Source organism: Jatropha curcas, chromosome 2, assembly GCF_041381405.1.
Source record: "Jatropha curcas cultivar XTBG-Jc1 chromosome 2, XTBG_Jcur_1.0, whole genome shotgun sequence".
Taxonomy (NCBI): Eukaryota; Viridiplantae; Streptophyta; class Magnoliopsida; order Malpighiales; family Euphorbiaceae; genus Jatropha; species Jatropha curcas.
The window spans coordinates 30,504,815-30,529,479 of record NC_143152.1 but is presented as its reverse complement, the minus strand read 5'-3'; the positions used below and the strand labels follow the sequence as shown (position 1 = coordinate 30,529,479).

At 33.7% G+C, this 24,665-nt stretch overlaps 4 protein-coding genes across 7 annotated transcripts; all 4 read left to right on the top strand.

The window, feature by feature from the left end:
• Positions 1–1,774: 1,774 nt before the first annotated feature.
• SIP1A (small and basic intrinsic protein 1A) lies at positions 1,775–6,634 on the top strand. The gene is made up of 3 exons (XM_012237322.4): positions 1,775–2,354; positions 2,918–3,190; positions 6,358–6,634. The coding sequence occupies exons 1-3, from the start codon at positions 2,058–2,060 to the stop codon at positions 6,505–6,507; spliced, it is 720 nt and encodes a 239-aa protein (XP_012092712.1). The 5' UTR covers positions 1,775–2,057; the 3' UTR covers positions 6,508–6,634.
• Positions 6,635–7,517: 883 nt separating this feature from the next.
• LOC105650422 (apyrase 2) lies at positions 7,518–13,103 on the top strand. The gene is made up of 9 exons (XM_012237320.4): positions 7,518–8,285; positions 8,561–8,689; positions 8,806–8,862; positions 8,954–9,046; positions 11,062–11,267; positions 11,498–11,589; positions 12,121–12,338; positions 12,436–12,625; positions 12,713–13,103. Exons 1-9 carry the CDS (start codon positions 7,971–7,973, stop codon positions 12,823–12,825), a joined length of 1,413 nt encoding a protein of 470 aa, XP_012092710.1. The 5' UTR covers positions 7,518–7,970; the 3' UTR covers positions 12,826–13,103.
• Positions 13,104–13,547: 444 nt separating this feature from the next.
• Positions 13,548–20,957, top strand: LOC105650421 (Tetratricopeptide repeat (TPR)-like superfamily protein). Of its 4 annotated transcripts, none has more exons than XM_089718181.1 (5): positions 13,549–15,762; positions 18,169–18,229; positions 18,444–18,506; positions 18,691–18,745; positions 20,706–20,957. In XM_089718181.1, the coding sequence occupies exon 1, from the start codon at positions 13,929–13,931 to the stop codon at positions 15,684–15,686; it is 1,758 nt and encodes a 585-aa protein (XP_089574307.1). In that variant the 5' UTR covers positions 13,549–13,928; the 3' UTR covers positions 15,687–15,762; positions 18,169–18,229; positions 18,444–18,506; positions 18,691–18,745; positions 20,706–20,957. The 4 variants fall into 4 exon arrangements, with proteins under 4 accessions (XP_020541433.1, XP_089574307.1, XP_012092708.1 ...); XM_012237318.4 differs by lacking the exon at positions 20,706–20,957 and adding an exon at positions 18,833–19,274; XM_020685773.3 differs by lacking the exon at positions 20,706–20,957 and having other exon boundaries at positions 18,691–19,274.
• Positions 20,958–22,279: 1,322 nt separating this feature from the next.
• Positions 22,280–24,037, top strand: NAC047 (NAC domain containing protein 47). The gene is given in 3 exon segments (NM_001319931.1): positions 22,280–22,442; positions 22,537–22,874; positions 23,390–24,037. Coding segments are annotated over 3 exon segments (1,149 nt in total).
• The last annotated feature ends 628 nt before the right edge of the window (positions 24,038–24,665 follow it).

Here is a 24,665-nt window from a genome sequence, read left to right as displayed (position 1 = left end):
AATTTCTTTATAAATTGAAACTTAAACAGATTTAGTCTTCAATCCTTTCTTGTCATCAAAGATTAATTACATTAATAAGCCCATTATTTAACAGATAAATTTAAATAAAATAATTTAAGCATCTTTTTTTAAAGAATTTCAATAATTAGTTGATGGAGAAAAAAAGGAAAAAAATTATAAATGATGGTGTTTTTAAGAAATTTAGTGTTAGAATCGTGTGATGCGCAGAACAATATTAAAAGATAAAAATATTTTTTATAGCTTCAACACAAATATAATACGAAAATTAGACAGTTGACACAAAATATAACATGTTTAACCCGTTTAATATTACTCCATACACCAAGGTAATAATTAAAATAAGAAATTAAGTATTTCTTATTTTATGATTTGGGTTATTTATGTTTTAATTAAATTTTAATTTAATTTAATGTATTATCTTGATTGATGTAATTAATAAATAAAAATAAAAAACAACTTATATTCTTATAATTGCTATCATTACGCCTTATCTTTTTACAACCATGAGAAATAATTATTATCATTTTTATACTTGACAATTTTAAAGACTTACTCTTAATTTTCATATAATGCAATTACAAATTGTTCTGCTTTTATAGATAATAGATATTCTAACTCTTTTAAACTTATTAATAAAAATTATAAGTACTTTGTACGATATAATCCTTTCCAAAATAAAAAAACTTTTCAAAAACCCTAGTTATGGACGAGGATAGTCTGTTTCGATGATTGGTCGTACCAAGACGACAGAACGATGAAAAGAAAATTAGGATCGGGCCCACAGATCGGAGAATCCTCGTGGAATGTCTGCTTTTATTAGTAATTAAATACCTTCTTTTTGTCTTTGTAAGCAGTCTAAAGTTAAAGAATAAAGTTTTTATTTGGTGAATTATAAAATATAAAATTTACCTTGATTCATTTTTTTTTTCATTATAATTCAATCATTTTTTTTACAGATTTAATTAGAATATCAATATTGAGGAAAGAAAAAAAAATCAATATATATATATCACTTTCGTGGTATAATTCGAAAGTAAAAACATATTTTTTATTTTTGTATGCAATTATTAATTAGATGAGAGTTTTTTATGATAAAGTGATCTATTTTTGGCAATAAAAATATGAATATAATTTAATTCTATACCTATATATATTAATATATAAATTTTTAAAGTACGGTTGATGATCCGAAACATATTAAAATATGAAAATATTGTAATATTTTTTTTCATGATAGTTAATTTTTTATTTAGTAAACATTAAATTCTCATCTTTAAGAAAGAAAAATATTTTTTAATCATTAATGAATTTGTAACTTTATAAATATATTTATTTTAATTCAATAATTATCAGTAATTACTATTGACTATCATTACCCGTGATCAATAACGATGACAGTTTATTATTTGTTATGTCTTTTTTATCACATTTAATAACAAGATTTTAAAATACAAAGTTTTATAATTATAAATTTTTTATGGTTTTATTATTTAAAATTTTAATATTTTGCGGTAATTTCAGTGCTATAACTAAATAATTGAAATAAATTATTTAAAAATATTTTGTTCAAAAAAGTATTTATCAAAAATAAATTATTTTTTGTAAACAAACCATCCTAAAATCTGATCTGGTAATTTGTTATCCCTAAACTTTTGGATGAAAATATTTTTTCACATCTTAAATCGAGGAAAAAATAAAAATAAAAACAGATTAGAGATCCCTAATTGCTAATGGAATACAAACCCAAAAGCTTATCTAAATTAGCAGCCACCAAACTGCCAAACAGAGCTCTTCTGGTAGTTAGGTCAATCACAATCACTCCATTTCTCTGTACATTTTATTTTGGTACTTCAATTCCAACTTGGGAACCCAAAAAACAACCCAATTTTAAACGTCTGCTTTCCTATTTCCTCCCAAAATCTCAGACCAACCAATCAACAATAAAGTTGCTTCTTTTACTTCATACCAGTTGCTGCCTTTGCTCATACTTAAATATACAATCACTATTCACTATCAAACTATAGCAGGAATTAGTGATGGGGGCAGTGAAGGCGGCGATTGGTGATGGAGTGCTCACTTTCATGTGGGTTTTCTGTTCTTCAATGTTTGGATTGTTCACTAGCCTCATAGCCGCTGCTCTTCGGGTTCAAAATTATTTGTGGGCTACTCTGTTTATCACTACCGTTCTTGTTTTCGTGTTTGTTTACTTGTTTGGCTTGATCGCTGGGTTCTTGGGTGGAGCCAGTTTTAACCCTACTGGTAATGCCGCCTTTTATGCTGCTGGAGTTGGTGGGGATAATCTTTTTTCTTTGGCTCTTAGATTCCCTGCTCAGGTGACATTCATTATCGTATAAAACATATCTTTCTTTATATATTTGCATATAGGTTTAGTATATACTAATAGCTGAATTCGAATTGTCCTGAATCTTTGGCTCTTAGATTCCCTGCTCAGGTGATATTTTGATTTCTTAATTTTTATGTGCTTGTTTATATTGTTTCTGGTAGAGAGAACATAAATTGGAGTGAATTTTACTTTCTTTATTTTTAGTATCTTCCGTTTTTGGGTCAAATCACCTTTTTTTTTTTTTTTGGGGGGGGGGGGGGGGGGGGGGAATTTTCTTAAAGTCTCTAATTGTTTTTTCTAGCAACAGGAACAGAACATATTATAATTGTTGCCTGTTTTTGTGTATTGTTGTTGAAAATTAAATGGAAGAATATAGCTTTTATAGTGAGCCATGTTCCAGAAAAGAGAAAGGGTAATTCAGAGACGGTGATAGATGTACAAGAACTTGTTTCTCCAAAAAGACAGCAACTTTAAAGGAGCGACTTAGATTTATAATAATAACAAACAATATGCTTAAGAACTCGTATTAAGCATGTAATACCTTCTTGACAGGCAGCAGGTGCTGTGGGTGGGGTACTGGCTATCTTGGAGGTGATACCACCACAGTATAAGCACATGCTTGGAGGTCCTTCGCTGAAAGTTGACTTGCATACTGGAGCCATTGCCGAGGGAGTGTTGACCTTTATAATTACCTTTGTTGTTCTGTTAATTGTCCTTAGAGGTCCTCGCAACTCATTTGTGCAGAATTGGCTGATTGCAGTTGCAACTGTAACATTGGTTGTCACAGGTTCCAAATACACAGGCCCTTCTATGAACCCTGCTAATGTGAGTAGTCCAGCTTTCTTTACATGTTCCAGATTCATTTTTTGCTTTTCTTTTTATGTCTTAAATATGTGCTATGGTTTAAATGATGTGTCAATTTTGCCCCTTTAGTTTCTAATAAGAAGCAGAAATTCCTTTAAATTATAAGCTTATTAAATGCTTTCAAGGATTTGTTGCTGTATTTTGTATAATATGCAATTAGGTACTGGTTTTATTTGTGTTGCATCTTGTCAGTTTTGAGTGTAACTGTACACCCAGCTGCTCTGACTTTCTTGCAATCACCCTTTTTGTTGCTACTCTATCCAACTCTCAAAAGTTCTGATCACTTTCTTTTTCATTATTCCATCTGATTTTTTTTCCTATTCTCAGAGTCTTACATTATGGATTATATTTATATTATTTGTTTGAAGATGTGTAATACACTGCTTTAACATTTATATGAAATCATTGAAGATGATTTTCACATACTGTCTCATCACACTAATATGTTATATCGATTGGAACTGGTACCTCTTCAATTTGCTTTAGTTTTGTTCTTATGTCCCTTTAACATTCTAGCTCTTGTGCTCTTTCTTTATTTGCGCATTTATTGACATTGCATTGCTGAGTTGCAGATGTTTAGACATAAGGTTGCAAACATGCTTGGTCAGTCTATTCTCTGTCCGTTCTATTGGCATGTGGCTAGTTTGCCTTTATTCATATTATGTGATATGTTTATTGAGTCATCCATTTTATTCATTGGAACCAAAAAAAAAAAAAAAAGAAAAAAGTAAATCAAGAAACATATTGAACTTTGAATAGAAGAAAATGGAAATAAAGGATTTATATCCAACCTCAACTAGTTTGGGAAATTGGGATTAAGGCTTGGTTTTTGTTGTTGTTGTACTGAACTTTTGAAGGCAACCTATCTTGGAACATGGTTTAAGGGTAGCTACATGATGGCGCATTGGCACTTATGGGATATACTTACTGAAAAGAAGAAGGGTTTATCTTTTATTGGCATATTTTATGGTGTATATATATTTTCAAATGAGAAAATCATCATTCATATTATGTAGTCCTTTCTGAATGACAGGCTCGGACTCCCACTCCTTGCCCACCTCTGATTATAACAGATTAATAATGCAGTTCTAACAAATGAGATAATAAATCGCTATATTTGATAAAGCACTTGGTCAATGAACATATTATGAAATTGAAATGGACATCTCTACATAATTCTGTCAGTGGAAGATTTCAAATTGCATTCATCTTTTTATACCCTGATTAAATCTTTTCTCTACAGTATTTTGGCATCTTTATTAAAAAGTAAAAAACATTCGTTGGTTTAATAGTAATATTCCAGCTTAACTAACGATGGAGAATTACCTTATTGCTTTTATATTGACCGGATGAGAAGCAAGTTTGCTTTTTACCCTTCTATGATTAGGATCGGAGATTAATGGTAGGAAGGGAAGGGAAAGGAAAGAAATATTAATCTTATTTTCCTTGTCTGTTGGTATCTGGCTAGTAGAAGTGTAAATTTTAGATTTAGTGCATCTATATTAATTAATAATTATTCAATTTGTCAAGACTATGGAGATAAGGAAAACAAATAAATTGTCTTTTTTGAAATCCTTTGGGACACTCACTCTCTGATTTAATATAGACGATGATGTAGGAAGTTCTTTCTTTGTCTTAATGATGGTGCTAACCAGGAAAATGGTTGACTTCTGTTGACAGTAGTGGTTGTCTATGGAAGTTGAAGACATGGATTGTATAACATGGAAAGTAACATCCATAGAGAAAAGTGGAGATGTTGATAGTGAGGTGGAACTATAATCTCACTGCTGGGGTGGAGATGGTGCAATGTTGTAAATAGAGATTGGAATATAAAATAATCGTACAAAGATATATTTGTTTTGAAACTATAAGGTTTGAGATTATTACATGCTGTATTGATCCAAAAATGATTGTTATTGACTCATGCAAAGGTCTTTGAGAGATATTGAGGATCATGGGAATTTTAGGGATAATTCGGGGAAGGAAATGAAATGCCACGACAAGCGTTTGATCTCAAAGTTTACTTTTGACTGTAGGCTTTGAAGATTAAATTGATAATGGCCTCCACAATAGTTTTTACAAGTTAGTTCCAGTAGATTTTACAACCTGCCTTTCGATGTTATACTTTTAGGATCTGTTACCTGCCTTTTGCCCTTCAGGATTACTGTTTGATCAGATTAAACTCCTTTGCGATTTGTTTGACATGGGACCTGGGTTTTTGCAGATTGATCTCCCATCTTTCATATTATGTTTTACTCTCTTCTTCTCTCTTGTATTGGCATTACCTATTTTGATATTAGGCTAATTGATGATCAGTCTACTTGCACTGCTCTAACTTCTAATGAACTAAATAAATTGTGGGATGATGTAACCTAATATGGTGTAATGTACCAAGCCACATCTTTTAACGCTAATCTTTAAGCATATCATCTTTTCCTTTAGGTTTTGGGAGAAAAGTTAGGGAGCTTTGCCACAATCCTCGTTTGGGTAGGATTTGAGTTATATATGATAAAATCAGATTGCTCTCCTGCGGAAAGAAATTACTGGGTCTTCCAGCAAAATTGCCTGCATTAGGACAAGTCATATTCTCTATGAATTAATTGTTTATTACTTTAACTAAGTCTTTACAAATGTACACCAAAGTTATTTGCTTTTCACATAAACTATCATCAGAAGAATCTGAAAATATAGGTCTGGGATACTGAGTTGGCTCTTCAATTCAACTTTTTAGACTTCCATCCTGATACTTTTTACTTCTTCATGGATTGGTTTAGTAAGGATGCAGATTGAGTTCCCTTGATAGCATGCTTATCCCTGATGGAAATGATGTATTTGTCCTTCTACTAAACCAAAATCTTTTTACTTTTTAAAAAAAAAAAAAAATTTGGTGTTCCGACTAGCAACTTTACAGTCTAGAGTCAACTTGAATACCATTGAGCCAAGGCTCATTGGTGAAATCTCGTTTGGTTATTGAAGGCTCTGTTAGAATGTCCATATAGTTATATAAAACATTGTAAATGTGTATATATGTGTTTATATGTGTATATCACATATGTTTTTCAGTTTGCCCTTTCCTTTAAAAGATCATTTAGAAACCTTACTAAATATTGGAATCATTATTTCTGCAGGCTTTTGGGTGGGCATACATAAACAAATGGCATAATACATGGGAACAGTTCTATGTGTATTGGATTTGCCCCTTCATAGGAGCAATATTGGCTGCTTGGGTCTTCCGCTTAGTCTTCCCTCTGCCAGCACCAAAACAGAAGAAAGCCTAGAAGAGCGCATTATGTTCATCACATGGTAGATAAGCATATGCTGTAATAAATACTTTCACATTTTTCAACTCTTTAATTATTGAAGCGATCTTTAGTTAAGTTGCTTTATTGCTTGTATTCATGGAAATTGACAAGTCTCTCTTCTTTCTTCCTCTCCCACATGTTACTTTCTTTCATGCCATTTTTATTTCTTTATGTGACTTTATTTCTCAATGAAATATGCAGAAGATTTTGCAGGGCAAGTAGGTAGGATAGGCGCATGCAAGTAATGCCATTTTAGTGCATATTCATTCCTGGGGAATGAACTGTCGGATTGAATTGTCATAAAAATTACAAGATGATGCCTTGTATATCAATTGGTGGAGAGTGAACTCTGTTAAGCAGTTTTGGTACTTGCCAAAATCATGCATATCAGCCCTTATATGGTTGTACAGGTCGGGCTGAGCTTGAGCTCACCAAAACTAGGTTCGGCAGAGCTCAGCTCAGCCTACACAACCATATAAGGGTATGCTCTAGCTGGATCAGTTCATTGTAAAATAGCCAAGCTCGAACAAGGCTGGGGCTTAAAGTTATGGCAGAGTTAACACATATCCTTATATTTGCAAAGGTTAACTCTGGAGTTCTCGAATTATAATGAAGCTATGTGATGAAGCTAACACATAGATCCTTCCATCTTAAAAGTCTGTCATTTTCAAGAAAAGATGAAAATAACCTTGTTTAAAAAAATTTCGAGAGTCTTTTAAATTATAAGGAAACTATCGTATAAGTATTTGAATTTGGATTTATTGCCAAGTCGTATTTTCTATAATTTTTTAGTTTTTATACTTATTTTAATTAACATAAATAATTTTTGATAAAATTTGTTAATTTTGAATTATTTATAAAATGTTTAATATATATTTAATTGAAATGTAAGAATAAGAAATATTACCATATTAGAAAGCTAAAACCACTTTTCTTGAACTTTACACTACAATCTCCGCTCTCTCTTTAAAACTCAAATTAAAAAACTATAAAACGAAGTCACCCCCCGCCTTCGCCGTTCCCATCACAAACGCACTGACACTAAATTGAAACTGCAACTGCCATTCCATCAGACGACATCGTCGTTCAATCCCTTCTTCTTCCTCTCTCTCTCTGTCTCCAACTGTCAAGACATTATAGTTTTATGGACTCGTAGATCTTCTTTTCATTTCCTCTTCGACTCCAGAATTCATCTCTGTAACATTTCTTTTCCTTTTTTAAATCTTAAACAAGGAGAGCTGGATCCATCACAGGAACCAGCGCAGTCCTTGAAGGCATCCGCCGCGGCCGCCACTTCCAACGGCCAGATCCGCTATCGTTCCCCTTCCTCTGCTGAACTTCTGGAGACGGGTGCCTCGGCCGGCACTAACACTGCTGCTGCCTCTACTTCTCCCACCCACTCCGAACACCATCTACTCCACCAATTGCCGTTTGAGAAAATGAAGCGCCCGGTGTCTCGACATGAGCCTTTGTCTGAAAAGATCCATAGGTACCGAAGCGTTCTTCTGGTGATTTCGATCCCGCTGCTCTTGATCGCTTTTGTTCTGTTTTTCATGCCTAGTCGGTCTCCAACGGCCGTTTTGGAGGAGTACGAGATTATTAGTGGCCGGAAAATGTCGCCCAATTTGAAAGATGCCAGGAGATATGCGGTTATTTTTGACGCTGGAAGTTCGGGGAGTAGAGTGCATGTTTATTGTTTTGATCAATACAATAATCTCGTTCCAATCGGCAGAGATCTCGAGCTTTTTCTCCAGGTGATAGCGATGAACCTTTTCTTTCGATGATTACTTCTGTACTAGTTAGATCTGAGTTCATTTCATTAAATTTGGGGCATAAGAGAGACACAAGTCTTTGCATTGCATTCGTAGTCTGATTTTCTTATATTTAAATGTTTGATACGTTAAGCACATTTCGGCTTATATTTTGGAAGACGCTTGTGAACTTTCTGTTTCATTATAGCAAAACGAACTCCAGTATTGTTTCTGGTACAGTTCTTTAACATTTTGTTTTTATTTGATGTTTCTCATAGATTAAACCAGGTTTGAGTGCGTATGCAAATGACCCACTGGCTGCAGCAAATTCCCTTCTTCGCTTGCTTGAACAAGCAGAAAGAGTTGTGCCTAAAGAGTTGAGACCGAACACACCTGTTAGAGTTGGGGTGAGTGGATTCAGATAGGATCTTCTTTTATCTTTTATCATTTATTAGAAATGTTATTTTGATTCTTTAATGCCATTGTATACATTACTTAATTTGGCTTTTCAATGTCCACTTAGGCTACTGCAGGTTTGAGGGCTTTGGAAGGTGATGCATCTGATAGAATTTTGGATGCAGTAAGTTTCTATACGATTTCCTATTTGTTTCTTGTGTTCAATTGTTCTATCCTCGTCATCTAATTATAGCATTTGAATTCCCTGCTTTAAGGTTAGGGATATTCTGAGAGATAAGAGTACCCTGAAAACAGAGGCAGATGGAGTTTCTGTGCTGGATGGTTCTCAAGAAGGTTCTTATGAATGGGTATGCTACCTTGACTGCTAAAAAAGATAATTTCATTCTGGCCTCAATTCTTACCACAATAACATTACTGATGCGAGTCATTCGCAAATTTTAAAACTCATTTCTTTATACTGTTAGGTTTCTAATAACAGATATACGTAGCAAAGACAATAATGGTAATTTCTTTAGGAGTAGGCGATGATTAGGGGGTGTAACATTACAACGACATTGTGTTGTATTCCCATAATGAATTGAGCATTGGCAACATAATCCTAGACTGAACTGTGGCACAATCACAACTCTAGGCTCATAACTCTGGAAACTTGCACTGTTTCCTAAATTTGATATCTCTTTGGCTCACTATTGGGTGTGGCTGAGACACCTAGGTATACTTTTTATTCAAGTTTCTAGCTCATCCCCTGGGCTTCCTGGAACTACCACTGCTTCATGGTTGGCACAAGGAAATTTCTGGGCTCTTGCCTATGTTGGGGGAATTCTAGTAATTCTGGCTACATATTATGAGCTGGAAACTTCGTTTACATTTCACACTGAGTTTTTGGCAACTGCATAGTGGCCAGGGGAAGAACTCATTTTTTAATCTGGTAACTACTCTTTAGCAAATGTTGTCTTTCACACATGTTTACTATTGCTCCTTAATGATCCACAACCAAAGTAAAACTTATGTATACCAGACCTCCATGTGATAATTTTACTTTTATAGCCTTCTAGCCTAACCATGTTTTCCTGGCTATTTTCAGTACTGGCTCATTTAACTCATGAGCATGCTACAGTTTGGAATTCACTTTATCCTCATTGACGACCTACAATAAGCTGTATGATGCCACACCAGTGGTGGATCTATTCAATTGGTGCCCCTCCCCCTCTTTTTTTATTAAATTCTTTTAAGTATTCGAATAAAATACTCTCACTTGACAAAGTTAAGTGCTAACAGCATCGGTATGTTATTTTATTAACTACTGTCAGTATATTGAGACATACATTACTCATTATGTTGGAACATTTTTTACTGTTGTATATAAATACCTTTAAATTACTGCAAAGCCAAACTGCTATGGTTTCCATATAATTTTGTGTTGTAACATTAAGGATAAAAAAATAAATTAGAAAAGATTATAAAGTATAATGAAACACTAAAAAGGTCACTATCCAATTCCACTCAAATTACTTAAGTTTATAATATATATATATATATATATATATATATATATATATATATATATATATATATATATATATTCATCTATGTTCTCTCTTCCACAGTATCTTTCTAATTTCAAATTATATTATATTTATTTGACAATTTAAGGTGTGCATAATTTTCCATTTCTTTTTAGTTTTTATATTTTTTTTATTCTTTTTTAAAAATTATGCCTCAAAAATATCAATGAGAAGTCAATTGTATTATTTCAATTCACTTAAAATTGACTATATCTTAAATACTCTTTTATTATATTTTTTTATTTTCTGGTTCCACCACTGTGCCACACACCTTCTGTTTGGGAAGATGTAAAGTGTAAACAGAGCACCTGCAGTCCCAGATCACAGCAATTGGCCCATTGCTTGAAATGGCTTTTGAAGCGTGCTGAGTTTCTAATTATAACTGCTCTAAATAAGAATAATCCCAAAGTTTTGGTGGAATTACATAAGAAATGCAACCTATTGAGACGGATGATTATTTTTGCATAATCTAATCTAATCATGGCAACTTAGTGCTCTCTTGTACTAATTCACCCCGTATCTATTTGTATTTGCTCTATGCCTTTTCCAGGCTTGATGATGGTGGAAATTCATTTATGTGCTTTCTCCTTATTAGACTATTGCCTATGGTGGCCTATAATGTGTATCATTGAGCATTGTTTTCCCAAATCATGGAACTACCACATGCATGATACGAAAATATGAATATGTAATGTTGGTGCCATGGTACATTTAAAGGTCATGACCAAACAATTCAATTGACAAATGGAAGATACAAATCTGTACACTTCTTTACTGCACTTTTACTTGTTTTGCAGGTGACGATAAATTACTTATTAGGAAAATTGGGCAGTTCATATTCTGATACAGTTGGAGTGGTTGATCTTGGGGGTGGATCTGTTCAAATGGCATATGCTATTTCTAAAGCGGATGCTGCAAAGGCTCCAAGAGTATCAGATGGAGAGGATACATATATAAAAGAAATGCATCTGATGGGCATTGATTATTACCTTTATGTTCACAGGTAATAAATTGGTTTTCTGATTATCTAACTGACAAGTTCTTTGATCAGCTCATGGGCCTTCTGTAACAGTGAGTCCCTTATTTGTATTTGCAATTTTTCAAAATTTCCTATTGCTATAATGTTCTGAATTTCTCAAGTTTATTATGCGTTTATTTGGCTATTCATGGTACTGTGAAGCATTAGGAAATTATTTCTTACTTTGATTTTGTCTTTGACATTTGCAAATGCAGTTACCTTCACTATGGCTTATTAGCAGCTCGAGCAGAAATTTTGAAGGTTTCTGAAGACTCTGAAAATGGGTGCATCTTGGCTGGTTATGATGGTAAGTTAAAAAAAAAATCATTGTTATGCTGTTTGCCTGTTATGCCTATCTTCTGTCATTCAAGGGAATAATTTATTGTCCCATTGTTTTTGTTGCATAAATGCCTTTCTAGAAACTGATATTCTTTGTAAGCTATTTGTTTAGATGATCATGATACACATTGCCAACAATTCTGTATAGAAAGATTACACTATTTACGACTTTGTGGTCCAAATTACGTGTTTGAAACAGTTGTTATTTAAATGCTTGAACAATGGAGTTTTTCCCTTTTTTTTTTTTTTGCTACAGAATTTCATTGGAGATGTACTGATCTGATCTATTTGCATAGCCACATATAATTGGCTGTGTAAAGTGATAATGGAACATGTTATGTTTGCCAGTGTTGCTCATGGATCATCGTCCTGCTCCTTCCCTTCGTCTCTCTCACTAACACATTTTAGCTATAGGAATGATGTAGATGCAAAATAAGTTACTTTAGTTTGGGCCAATGAAGCACTAATAATGAATATTGTTTTCCTCCAAAAATTAAAGGGGTTTACAACTATGGAGGACTGGACTACAAGGCATCAGCTTCTTCTTCTGGTTCTAGCTTTGAAGAATGTAGGAGCCTTGCATTGAAGGCTCTGAAAGTTAATGAATCAACATGTATCCACATGAAATGCACATTTGGCGGAGTATGGAATGGTGGTGGTGGAGATGGACAAAGAAATTTGTTTGTTGCTTCATTCTTTTTCGACAGGGCTGCTGAGGTATTAATAATTCTTAGTTTTGGTTGCTGAAGAAACATTGGAAATTGCAATGTATTTATCTGGCCTGGTACGTTAATCAAATTATTTATTTCTACAGGCTGGTTTTATTGATCCTGCTCAACCTGTTGCCAAAGTTCATCCTGCGGATTTTGAGGAGGCAGCAAAGCGTGCTTGTGAAACAAAACTTGAGGATGCAAAATCTACATATCCCCGTGTTGATGAGAAACTCCTGCCATACTTATGCATGGATCTTGTCTATCAGTATACATTACTCGTAGATGGATTCGGTAAGTTTCCCATGCTTGACTAGTTGTGAAAGCTCATGATGGCTCGTATTCCTTCTGATCTTTTGTTGTCTGGTCATTCTTGAGTAGCTCTTGAACATTGGCAAGAAATTACATTGGTGAAGCAGATCAAGTATCGTGATGCTCTTGTTGAAGCTGCATGGCCACTGGGCAGTGCCATAGAAGCTTTATCATTGCCATAGAAGCTTTGTGATCATCATCAATACAAGTCTAAATTGCATCTGCATATTCCACACATGGAAACTCATGGCATTTGGTTCCTTAACATTTGCAGTTATTATCAGAATCAGTAGGGTTGACAATGCTTCAGAAGTCACCGGCAAGCTGAGATGGAAATCTGATTTTGGCCTTATATATAACAGGAATAATGAGAAAAGAATAGCTCCATTTATCTTCATTTGTAATTACGTTATAAAATGCGATCATTTATGATTTTTTAGAGAATGATTCAATTCATTTAGTTGAGTTTGTTTCAATTAACAAACAAAATGAGCATACGATTGCTATTATTGTAGCAGTAAGGATAATGATTTTCCTTTGCACAAATTTGCTGTATAGACTCCCCTGGGGTTGGAATTGGGTGTGGACTCATTTAGGTGAGCTTCATTAAAAAAAGTTACCTTGCCCAAACAGGGTTCCAAATGTGGTCGTATAGATTAAGGATCTAAGTCTGACCAACTATTTCATGGGATGGATGGTTCGATTGAAAATAAATTGCATTCACGTGTAAATTTTAAGTTAAAAATTTAAAATCTAGAGGCAAAAATAAATAAAATATTTTCATCATTGTTCGAGACGAATTATAAAAACCATTTATACAATATTTTACTCAATCTTTTAAAAGGGTACCGAATACTGAAAAAAAAAAAAATAGCAGCCTGAATCGGCAACGTTTAGTTTTACTTTAATTAATATTTAAACCGCTGTATTATAATTCAAAGGGCTTTGGATGGAATTCTAGTTGACATCTTAAATACGGTCCGATTTACTAACTCAACTCAATCGTCCCGTCTCGCCAGAAAAGATTCAAAAGCGAGCAGAAATGGCTGCAGGGCAAATCTGACAACTCCTACTGCGGTTCCTCCACTCATTCTGTTCTTGGCTAATCGGGGAAAACCTTACTCTAATAGATAGAGGTACAATATCTTATTCATGCAATTGCTAGCTGCAAAGTACAAGTATATTTTCTTCATTCAGTTATTTTCACAAACAGTTGTGCTCCTTGTGTTGTTAGCCATATATTATACTCCTCGCTCTTCTTTAAAAAGTTTAACCAAGTCTAGAAATGAGGGGAATTAGATCTATAAGTTCAAACTTGAGGATATTTTCAATTCTAGCTCGTGCCCACCTCATTTCATCGCATAATGTGCCAACTGTTACTGCAATTTCAACCATTGAAACTACTGCTAGAAGGCCCTTGATTTCCATGTTTTCAGTTTCTTCCTCTTGTTCAAATCTTGAAACCCTGATGGTACCAAAAGTGTCGAATAACCAAGAAGAATGTTTCAGTGATAGTGATAATAGTGATGCTGATGAGGATGATGTTACTCGGTTGAATTTAAGAGATGACGGTCTTATTCGAGATGTGACTACCATTGTTAATATATTGCATGAACTGAGTGACAATCCAGTGGAAACGAAAAACAAGATTGAAAAATGTGGCGTTACAGTCTCACAAGAGCTGGTACTTGAGGTCCTGTCTAGAGTAAGAAATGATTGGGAGGCTGCATTTACTTTCTTTCTATGGGCTGGCAGGCAGCCAGGTTATGCTCATTCTGTGCGTGAATACCATTCTATGATATCTATACTTGGTAAAATGCGAAAGTTTGATACAGCATGGACATTGATTGATGAGATGAGAGGGGTTAGGACTGGTATATCTCTTGTTACGCCTCAAACTTTAGTAATCATGATTAGAAGATATTGTGCAGTGCATGATGTTGGCCGGGCTATAAACACTTTTTATGCATATAAACGATTTAAATTTGATGTGGGGATGGAGGAGTTTCACAGTCTTTTATCTGCTCTTTGCCGCTACAAGAATGTGAAAGATGCTGAGCACTTGGTGTTTAGTAATAGAGATGTCTTCCCATTTAACACTAAGAGTTTTAATATTTTACTTAATGGTTGGGGTAATATCATTTGTAGTCCTCGTGAAGCAGAGAGAATATGGAGGGAAATGTGCAAGAGGGGTATCCAATATGATGTTGTGTCATATGCGAGTATTTTATCTTGCCACTCAAAGGCAGGTAATCTTTATAAGGTGCTCAAGCTGTATAACCGAATGAAGGAGATGGGGACTAAACCAGATAGGAAGGTTTACAATGCTGTCATCCATGCTCTTGCAAAAGGTAGACATGTGAAGGAAGCTATCAATCTGATGAAGACAATGGAAGAGAAAGGTATTGCTCCTAATGCTGTTACTTACAATTCATTGATAAAAACATTGTGCAAGTTACGAAAAATAGATGAGGCTAGGGGACTCTTTGACGAGATGTTAAAATGTGGCCACTCTCCAACTGTACAGACTTACCATGCATTCTTGCGTACTCTAAGGACAGCAGAAGAAGTATTTGCGCTCTTGGAGAATATGAAAAAGATGGGCTGCCAACCGATTAATGATACCTACATCATGTTGATTAGAAAATTTTGTAGATGGTGCCAGTTTGATAATGTCTTTAAGTTGTGGAATGAGATGAATGAGAATGGGATAAGTCCTGATCGTAGCTCATATATTGTGCTAATACATGGGCTCTTCTTAAATGGAAAATTGGAGGAAGCTCACAAATATTACACAGATATGAAGAATAAACAGTTATTACCAGAACCAAAGATAGACGAGATGCTTCAGACTTGGTTGTCCAATAAGCAAATAGCTGAGTGTCAGGTGACAGAATCTAAAGGTACTCGATTGGATTGTAGTCAATTGGGCAAGCAAAGCAGAGCTATCCCCAACAAAACTAATCATAATAACAAATTTCTCCGACAAGCTGAAACTAGAACAGTTGTGAGAGAGCGAGGATTTTCCTTTTGGAAGCAGTAGGTTTTCACATAATATTCAGCATGTAGTTTGTGTATTCTACAACCTACAGCGTCAAATGCTCCATGGGCTCATACAGGTGCACTATAGTTTCTGTTCTAATTGATACATAAAAAAAAGATACTTTCAGGTTATTCAATTAGCAAAGAAGTTTTGGTTTTTGAATCCTTTTATTTGTATAACTTTTCTGTAATATCAGTTCATGATTTACAACATACTTGATGTTGTTTTTCTATCTTCCATATAGATGCTCCTGAAGCTTTTTAAGTTATCTTAGGAAGTCGATTGAGCTATGCTGTGTTACTTTGTATTGCACATTAAAAGATTTCCACCTCATGGTACATACTCAGGCAGCCAAATAATAATGGCAACCATTTTTTTTTAGTTGAAAAAATTGTCAGAATTTCTGGGAAGTGCCGAATAACAACTATGAGCATAAATATGCTTGATGAGAAGTGACATTATGACATTAAATTCATTGTTTTGGTACTGGTTGTTTTCCACTTTGTCTCATCTTAAAAGCTATGTGGCCGCTTAATGACCTCTTGAATTTGTGTGTACTTCTTAAACGAGCAATGTATTTGAGAAGATTTTACCACTAACTTTTGGAAGAACTTAAATATTTGATGGTGCTTGTGCTAACTTTTCCATTGCAGAAAAAGTTGTTGGTTTCGTTGACAATTAGTCATGGAATTTATTTTTCGTATATTAAGATGTTTAAGGCTTAAAGAAAATAGTGTTTACAATTGACCAATGATGAGCTGTTGAATTTTCCAATGATATCTAGATGTTAATAGGTCACAATTAGATGGTTCAATATACCCACCTTTTTGCAACTTAATGAAGAAATTTTATTGCTTGATCTACGCTTTTAGATGATGTGTATGTAATGCTTTCTTCATTTTAATGGTTTACCTTTAACTTGCTTCACATGGATGCTCTGTGGTTAAAAATTGCCATACATCCCACTAGTAAGCATGCAATTTTATTAGAAAAGAAAAATAGCCTCATCAAACTTTTTGGGACTGTGATTAAAAAGAAAGTTGCAACATAGAATGTCAAGCCAAATGAACTAAAATGAGATATTTTTACCTAGCTTTTTTTGTTGATTTCCTTATTGTTATTATCAGTATGAATATGATAAAGATCTTTGCCTATATGTGATGGGAACTACTAGATATACGTTGTAATAGAAAAGGTAAATAGTAACATGGACTGATTTGATCATTCTTTTTTGGTTCCTTGTATTTCTTTCTTCATCTGCTTGAGGATCAATTTGTGTAACTTAAGTGAGTTTAGCATGTTCACCAAACTGTTCAAGGGAAGTAGGTGTTCAACGTCATCACCGGTAGATTCTTTCCTAATTACCAGCATTCTTGAGCTGTAAATGTACGACTCATCTAGAAATATATCTTCCATTTGTGAAACTCTGTGAAAGAACAATGCTAAGGATTTCAAATATCTCAATTAATGTGTTAAGTTGTTATGCTAATAATTTTCTGAAAAGCTCCGCATCAGTGTATCTTTGTGAAATTTCCAGAATGTTATATAACTGTTTTTCTTCCATTTTATTCCTTTTTTACCTTCTCTTGAAGGGAGATTGTACTCGCAACTTCTGTGAGAATCTAGTTTAGTGGGCATAAGTGCCACTCAGTTCAGTTATGATGGTTCTTTCAAAAGTCTGAAACCGGTGGCCGGTGGGTTAATACTATGGTCTGTGGGCACACTGTGGGTGTTGGTGAAGGGTATTTTGGCATTTTGATGTTGAATCAAGATTTGGCACGATTGAATGGAGTTTGAGTTGGTAATTTGTGATGCTTCTGTGAAATATGAAGTCATCTTTTCCTTTTTACTTTACTGGGTTATACAGATTGAAACATGCGTTGACCCAGTGTTTATATGCTGATGAAAAATGAAGTCATATATTTGCACCTAGCATTTTTCTTCCTTGTTATAAATGCATAAATTTCAACAAAAACAGTTGATTTCTACCTATTTTACATTTTATTATTCTTTTGTATGTGTGGTTCTACAATTATATAGCTTAAGCATTCTAATCCTTTATATGTTATTAATGGAGGTAGGGACCAGCAAATTAATGAAAGTTCAAATCTGCATTCTGATCTTAAATCTTTTTAGTTAGAGAAGTTATAATCTTGCTTAGACTCTATTTATCTTTTCTAACTCATCCTTTCAACGTGTATGGCCTCTAGACTGTATAGAGTTCCATGTTAGGCCTAACCCAGTATTTAGTGTCTGGCATTGGAAATCTGGTGCATTGCCATTTGGCATGGGATTGCTACGTAGGTATTAGATTAGGTGAACTACACGTGGAAAACTACAGCATATCACTCTCAAGCCTTTTTTTAGTTGAAAGTCTACTAGTTATTGCATCTTGTCTATACCATAAATTCTTGCTATGCCTCTCTTGACTAGTCCAAGGCATTTATTTATTTATTTTTTTTTTTTTTTTGTGATCTTGTAGTCAGTCAAATCCTCCTAACAGCTTGATGTAACATTAATGACCAACCACTTGTTTGGTTAAGGTATGTGTTCAAGCTGCTGCGCACTAGATTTTGATGGAAAAAACAAAAGAGGCAGAATCAAATTCTTCCATATATATATATATATTTAATATTACATGATTTAGGATAAGGATGAAATTATTGGCCTTAATTGGGTCTGGGATGCGCTTACTGAGGGAGTTCTCATTTTCATATCCACCTTTTTGGTTGGTCTTTATTGCCACTTTTTATGCAGGTAAATTGAAAGTCAGGAGTCTTGCAACGAAGTGGAGAGATGCTTTTGACCAATTACATTAAGGTGATAACTCTACTTTACTATTAAGTGTTTTTATCTTTTTGCTTTTTTTTTCTTTGTTCTCCTATCTAAAAAGTTGAGAAACTGAGACTGAGACAAACACTTTGGGCTACTTTGTCAAGGTTACAGCACAGATTTATTAATATTATTATTTGCATATTTTGACATGTGGGTATTTGAATTTCAGCCAAACAAGTTACCTAGCATAAGGGAAAGGAGAGACGAACCTTTGAAAATCTCAGGTACTTATGCATTGCATCACACATGACATAATAATATTTTTTTTCTTAAATAAAAATAAAAATTACTTATTCTTTGCATGATAACAGACATAAAAGTGAAGCTCATCAGCCAAACAAAAGCATCTTTGAAGGATAAATATCAAAGTCTTAAAAGAGTTGTGGATAATCATTAAAGCTTTTTTTTGCTTAATTGTTATTCTCAACTCTTTAGCATATCATATGCATATGCTCTCAAAGTTTTATCTAATTCCTATACACCTTGTTTGTCTTATTCTCCTTCTTTTGTCCAATTTATATGCTTATTTTTTAGCTTAACAACCCCTTTGGCCTCATTCTATGGTGGAATTCTCCCCATACTTTGGAATTTCCTTTTCCTTTTCTTTTTTTTTCCTCCTTTCGGTGTTCTTTTTACTTGTTTATTTATTTTTGAGGAATGCCGTGCTCTGTTTGGCTGCTGAGAAACTTGACCATATATAGAAGTTAAAAATGCCAATTTCAATTTTAATATTATTGCTTGCTTGTTTTGCAATTCTTTTCTTATCTTGTTTTGTTAATGTACATTCAGGTTTACATTTATGGAAATTAAGCCAAACGTTACATGATTAACACATTTAAATTAGGATAATTCATTGATTTTGGATAATAGCATGTCATATGAATAGAAAAAGGTGTATAGCAAAACCTAAGCTACAAAGAGAGCCAATTTTAATATTTAGATTTTAAGTGAGGTAAATGGCAATTTAATCAAATTAAGGAGTGTTTGTTATAAATTTAGGTGATTTAATTGCCTTTTTTTAATCTCTGTGCAAAAACATAATACGAACAGATAAAATGGACAAAGAGATATTTTATTTTATTTGGTAGATATATTGGCAAAATGTATGGTGATGCTTAGAAAATATAATTATAATAAATAGCAATCTTGTTTGGGATGAGGGAGTCATGAAAGTAGTTTTGACCTAGCTAATTGTGCGGTTATGACTTTGAATTTTAGGGTTAAGTTAGATTCTTCATTCTTTGTTTGGTATACGTTACTATGACTAAATCAAATCAAATCAAAACTCACATCTATAATCAATAGTTTACTATAGATTGCACGTAACCAATGTCGTTTTACGTTGCACGTGTGTTTATAAACTGTTCAAGCATTGACTCTTTTTAACCCCCCTTTTTTTAGTTCCATTGTCAAATGCTAATTGTATAATAATAGATCACAAACAAAAATTCTTGCTTCAAATGCTTATTCCTTAATCAACCCTAATGTGAACGCTAATTTGATTAAATTAAAATCAAAACTTAAAAGAAAGTAAACTTTTTTCAAAAATAATAATAATAATAATAATTTATGAAAAGAGAGCGCTGTGGAAATTTACGTCATTGCGTGCATCTGTTTTGGAAAATTTATGCCACGAGTGAGACATAAATTGTGGATAAACTTATAATTAGGTTGTTCTTAATCACATAATTAAGGGCGTGATTAAAATTTTAATTAATGGTCATTAGAAAAAGATTAAAAACCATGGTCAACTGTCAAAATCATGAATATTTCTAAACTATTGTGCTTCATGTGCTGTTTTTTTTTTTGTTAATTAAGGGCTAATATTGTTTTGGGAAGCCGCATAACTTGAAATAGAGCAAGTCAAAAGAAACTGAATTTTCAATTTACAGATCAAAATATTTAGTTTTTCAGCAATTTTCTAAGTATGCAAATCAGGATATTTTTATATATAAAAGTGTATTGTGGATGATTTTTTACTAATAATGTAATTAAATCACAATTAATTTATCTATACTAATATGAGGAACAACTCAACTAAAATTGTTTAATTTGAACTACAAGCAAACAATCTATTGTATATATTGCATTTATACGATAAATGAGAGTTTTCGAGTTGGAGCAGACTATTCATATTATCTTGGTTCATTGAACCTTTTTTTTTATAAAAAATATATATTGCAGGCGTCTACGCGTCTCCTCGTCAATTTTATAAAGAAAGTGCTGCTTTTGTAGTTGGAAGAGCGATGGGATCGTCAATAATGTAGCATACGACATTCAATTGTACAGTATTGGCCCTAATAGTTTGGTCACAAACTCACACTTTTCCTGAACAAGTAGAACAGGAAAAAAAAAAAAAAAAAAGTCTCCGATCCAATTAAATCCTATTCCCCTCTTGAACTTCCATTTCCATATATCCATATCCTTATCTATTTATATGTTTGTTTCTCCTTTTTTTTTTATTGTGGTTTTGTCGTTTGGTGTCTGCGTCCACTGTTTGAGGCCCCATCTACGCATGCCAAAGCTTATGGATGAGACATTTACATTCTTTTATTCCAATGTCCTTTTTTTCTTAATCAAAAAATATATCTGTTGCTGTTAGCTTCCGTATACTGTACTAAGAATCGATTACATGAATAATTTGGAATTAAAGATTAGTCTGAGTTTTTTTTTTTTTTTTTAGTTCCAATCTAGAGTATTTAATAGCTAGAGTTATATTTTAAATGGGATTCAAGTTTTTGCCTGACGATAGGTTCTTGTGTATTTGCATGAGTTGAGATGTGTTCTTGTGTACCTGCATGAGTTGAGATGTGTTCAAACTGCTTCCATCATCCTCTCCCCTGTATTTGTATAAGTATAAAAATTTAGTTAACATATTTTAAATTAATAGGTATCAATATTTGGTTTTTTAGGCAAATTGCTTAAAGTTTGAGAGATTCAAATTCGATTTCTGTGGGAGAGGAAGGGGAAAGAGAGAGGAAATTGGGAGGAAACTTATTGGACTTGACTAAAAAGTTATCGAATTTGAAAACTAAATACACTTAGTTTGTAAAAACTAAATATGACTAAATTTGAGGGGGCGATTTCTTTTTTTTTAATGTCTTATGTGTTACGTTTCAAATTTGGAAAAACATTTAAAAAAATATTTTAACATTTAAAATATATACTGATAATAATTATTATCAATTTGATAAACGTTGAACGAGGGTTAGGGTTTGGCCAGGGGAGAGGATGTTTTGAGGAATAAAAAATAGGCAGAATACAATGCAAAGGCAAGGACCAAGGAATAATAATATGGATGGGCACAAGGAACGGCTCTCAAATTTTTAGGTTTCACAAAACGACAAAGGAGGGGTAACACGTGTCAAGCATATATCTAAAGGAAAAGTGATGTCAGGAGATGAAGTTCATCCTTAGATATCAGCCGCCATCTTTCCTATACGTGGAATTAATATTATGAAAAAGACAAACAAAGCTGAGAAAAAAGAAAAACCCAATCATATATCAAAACCTACACCAAGCTGGCATCTTTTGTGGGTCCCAAGCGCTTAACTGATCTCTCTTCCCTTTCTTTCTTTCTTTGGTCGAATCCCTCCCTGACCCTCCATTTTCCACATCAGGACGAATCTCCTCAACCATAAATTGCCTTCTCATCCTCTCCTCCCAAGAATTTCAATCTTCTTCGCCTCTTCTCTCTTATTTTCACTCTATCTCTTCCAATCCTTTCCTTCTCCTTTTAATTTTCAGCTTGATTAGACATGAAAAACCCACAATCAAATTTGCCACCAGGGTTTAGATTCCACCCTACAGATGAGGAACTCATCCTCCATTACCTAAAGAAGAAAATATCTTCCGCCCCCTTCCCTGTTTCCATCATTGCAGATGTTGATATCTACAAGTTTGATCCATGGGACTTACCAGGTTTGTTCGATCATTCTTTTTATTTTCCTGTATTATTAGACACACTCAACTATCATAATATACTAAAATCGTTTCTGTTGGATTGATTTATCAGATAAGGCTGCTTTTGGAGAGAAAGAATGGTACTTTTTCAGTCCAAGAGACCGGAAGTACCCAAACGGAGCTAGACCAAACAGGGCAGCAGCCTCTGGTTATTGGAAAGCAACTGGGACAGACAAGCTCATAGTTGCATCTTCTATTGCTGGGAGTTCTATAGGAGTGCAAGAGAATAACATTGGTGTTAAAAAGGCTCTTGTTTTCTACAAGGGTAGGCCCCCAAAAGGAATAAAGACTAATTGGATTATGCATGAATATAGGCTATCAGATACCCCAACTCACAGCACCATCAGACCAATCAACAGGCCTAAAGATTCATCCACTACTACAATGAGGGTGAGCGCTACAACTTTCTCTTTCTTTCCTTCCTTGCTCTTTCTTTCCTTTTCTTTTTCTTTTTCTTGGCAAATAATAGATGGATTAATTGTTATGATAAATTTTCCAATGCCACTTTGCAAAGTCAATAGCTTCTTGGTTAGGGATAGCGTGTACTATTTAGTTTTACTTGTACTATATTTTGTTTGTTATGTGTTTTTGAAGAGGCATATTACATATGCTAAAAAAGAGAGAGAGAGAAAGCACTTTCTATTGCATTATTAATTGATATTTGCTTTGCTATATTTATTTGATCCAATCTTTATATGGATCTTAGTTTGTTTAGCATATACATTGTTTCTAACATATGAAAACATTTTTCACAGCGACTTAGTTTTCAATCATTAATCAATTCAGTAGTAGTCGAATGTTAATCTTATGATATAAGTAACCATGAACTATTTATAAGTTAAAGGTTTGAGATTTAGATAATTATTTTGAAGCTAATAAAGATTTTTTTTTGGTGTGCGTATCAGTTAGATGATTGGGTTCTTTGCCGGATTTACAAGAAAACCCATGCTTCGCCTCCACCAGCAGTAGCAGCAGCAACAACTAGTGATCAAGATCAAGAAGATGAAGAAGAAGAATTTGTTCAAGAAACTCTTTCGCCAAGCTTGAAGAATCCCATAATAAGCAACAAACCGCTTATGCCCCAAAAATCAGTTTCTTTCTCAAACCTATTAGATGCCATGGACTACTCTATGCTAAGTAGTTTCTTATCAGATAACCAGTTCAATCCAAGTGGGTATGATTCAACCCCAACATTATTCAATAATGCAACGAGTTCAGATCCTTTCTTCAACAACTACAACCCTCCTACCGCTAATGGCAGCGGCAGCGGCGGCGGCGGCGGCAGCAGCAGCAATCGTTTCTTGCTTCAAAAGTTACCACAGTTGAATGGTCCATTGATGCCAAATATGGAAAACAAGCTCAAACGCCCAATTTCTACTGTTGATCAAGAAGACATGCATAACCCATCAAAGAAAATCATCAATTCTTGCTGTTTCACTAACAGTAGCAACCAAACTGATCACATGCCTCATCACCATCAATACAATTTCTTAAACCAGCCATTCTTGAACCAGCAACTGATTTTGAGCCCACATCTTCAGTTCCAGGGATAAAAATCAAATTGAAGTTCTAAATATTCTAGGGCAAAAAAAAAAAAAGCAAAAAAAAAATCAAGAACTAGCCATTTCTTGTGTATATGTGATATTTTTGTGCTGCAAAATGACCAATTTGAACTGCTTAATTGATTTGGATATTTAATATTTGTGGTATCAAGAAGAAGATACCATTTTGATAGTCAAAAGAATGTTGGAAGATAGAAAAAGACAAAAAAAAAAAAAAAAAAAAAAGGATATACAAATATATGTATGCATATTTTTGTAGAAGATATCAATATATGTATAATAATAATAATAATAATAATTAGTTGAATGCCAACTAAGATTTAACATTTGGAGATTTGCAAGTGGTTTGATCATATATTTATGACGTTTTTGATATTCTTTAATTTAATGGAATGACGATAAATTTAAAATTAAATTGGTCTTCCATTCACACGTTCACGTCAATTTGATTCGTCTGAAATCATTTTATAAGAGATTATGGAATCATTTTGTACTGAACAAAGTAACGAAATAGCTTTCACACTAAGCATGCAGTAATTGTACAGATTGGTGGAGCCAGATCCATTTCTAAAATTTGGCTAACAAAATTAATTATGAGTCTGATCTTTATATATATATA

Coding starts and splice junctions, on each gene's coding strand:
- SIP1A (XM_012237322.4), top strand. CDS start 2,058: ATGGGGGCAGTGAAGGCGGCGATTGGTGATGGAGTGCTCACTTTCATG. Junction 2,355..2,917: donor CTCTTAGATTCCCTGCTCAG/GTGACATTCATT, acceptor CCTTCTTGACAG/GCAGCAGGTGCTGTGGGTGG. Junction 3,191..6,357: donor CTTCTATGAACCCTGCTAAT/GTGAGTAGTCCA, acceptor TTATTTCTGCAG/GCTTTTGGGTGGGCATACAT.
- LOC105650422 (XM_012237320.4), top strand. CDS start 7,971: ATGAAGCGCCCGGTGTCTCGACATGAGCCTTTGTCTGAAAAGATCCAT. Junction 9,047..11,061: donor AAGAAGGTTCTTATGAATGG/GTATGCTACCTT, acceptor CTTGTTTTGCAG/GTGACGATAAATTACTTATT. Junction 12,339..12,435: donor TTTTCGACAGGGCTGCTGAG/GTATTAATAATT, acceptor TTATTTCTACAG/GCTGGTTTTATTGATCCTGC.
- LOC105650421 (XM_089718181.1), top strand. CDS start 13,929: ATGAGGGGAATTAGATCTATAAGTTCAAACTTGAGGATATTTTCAATT.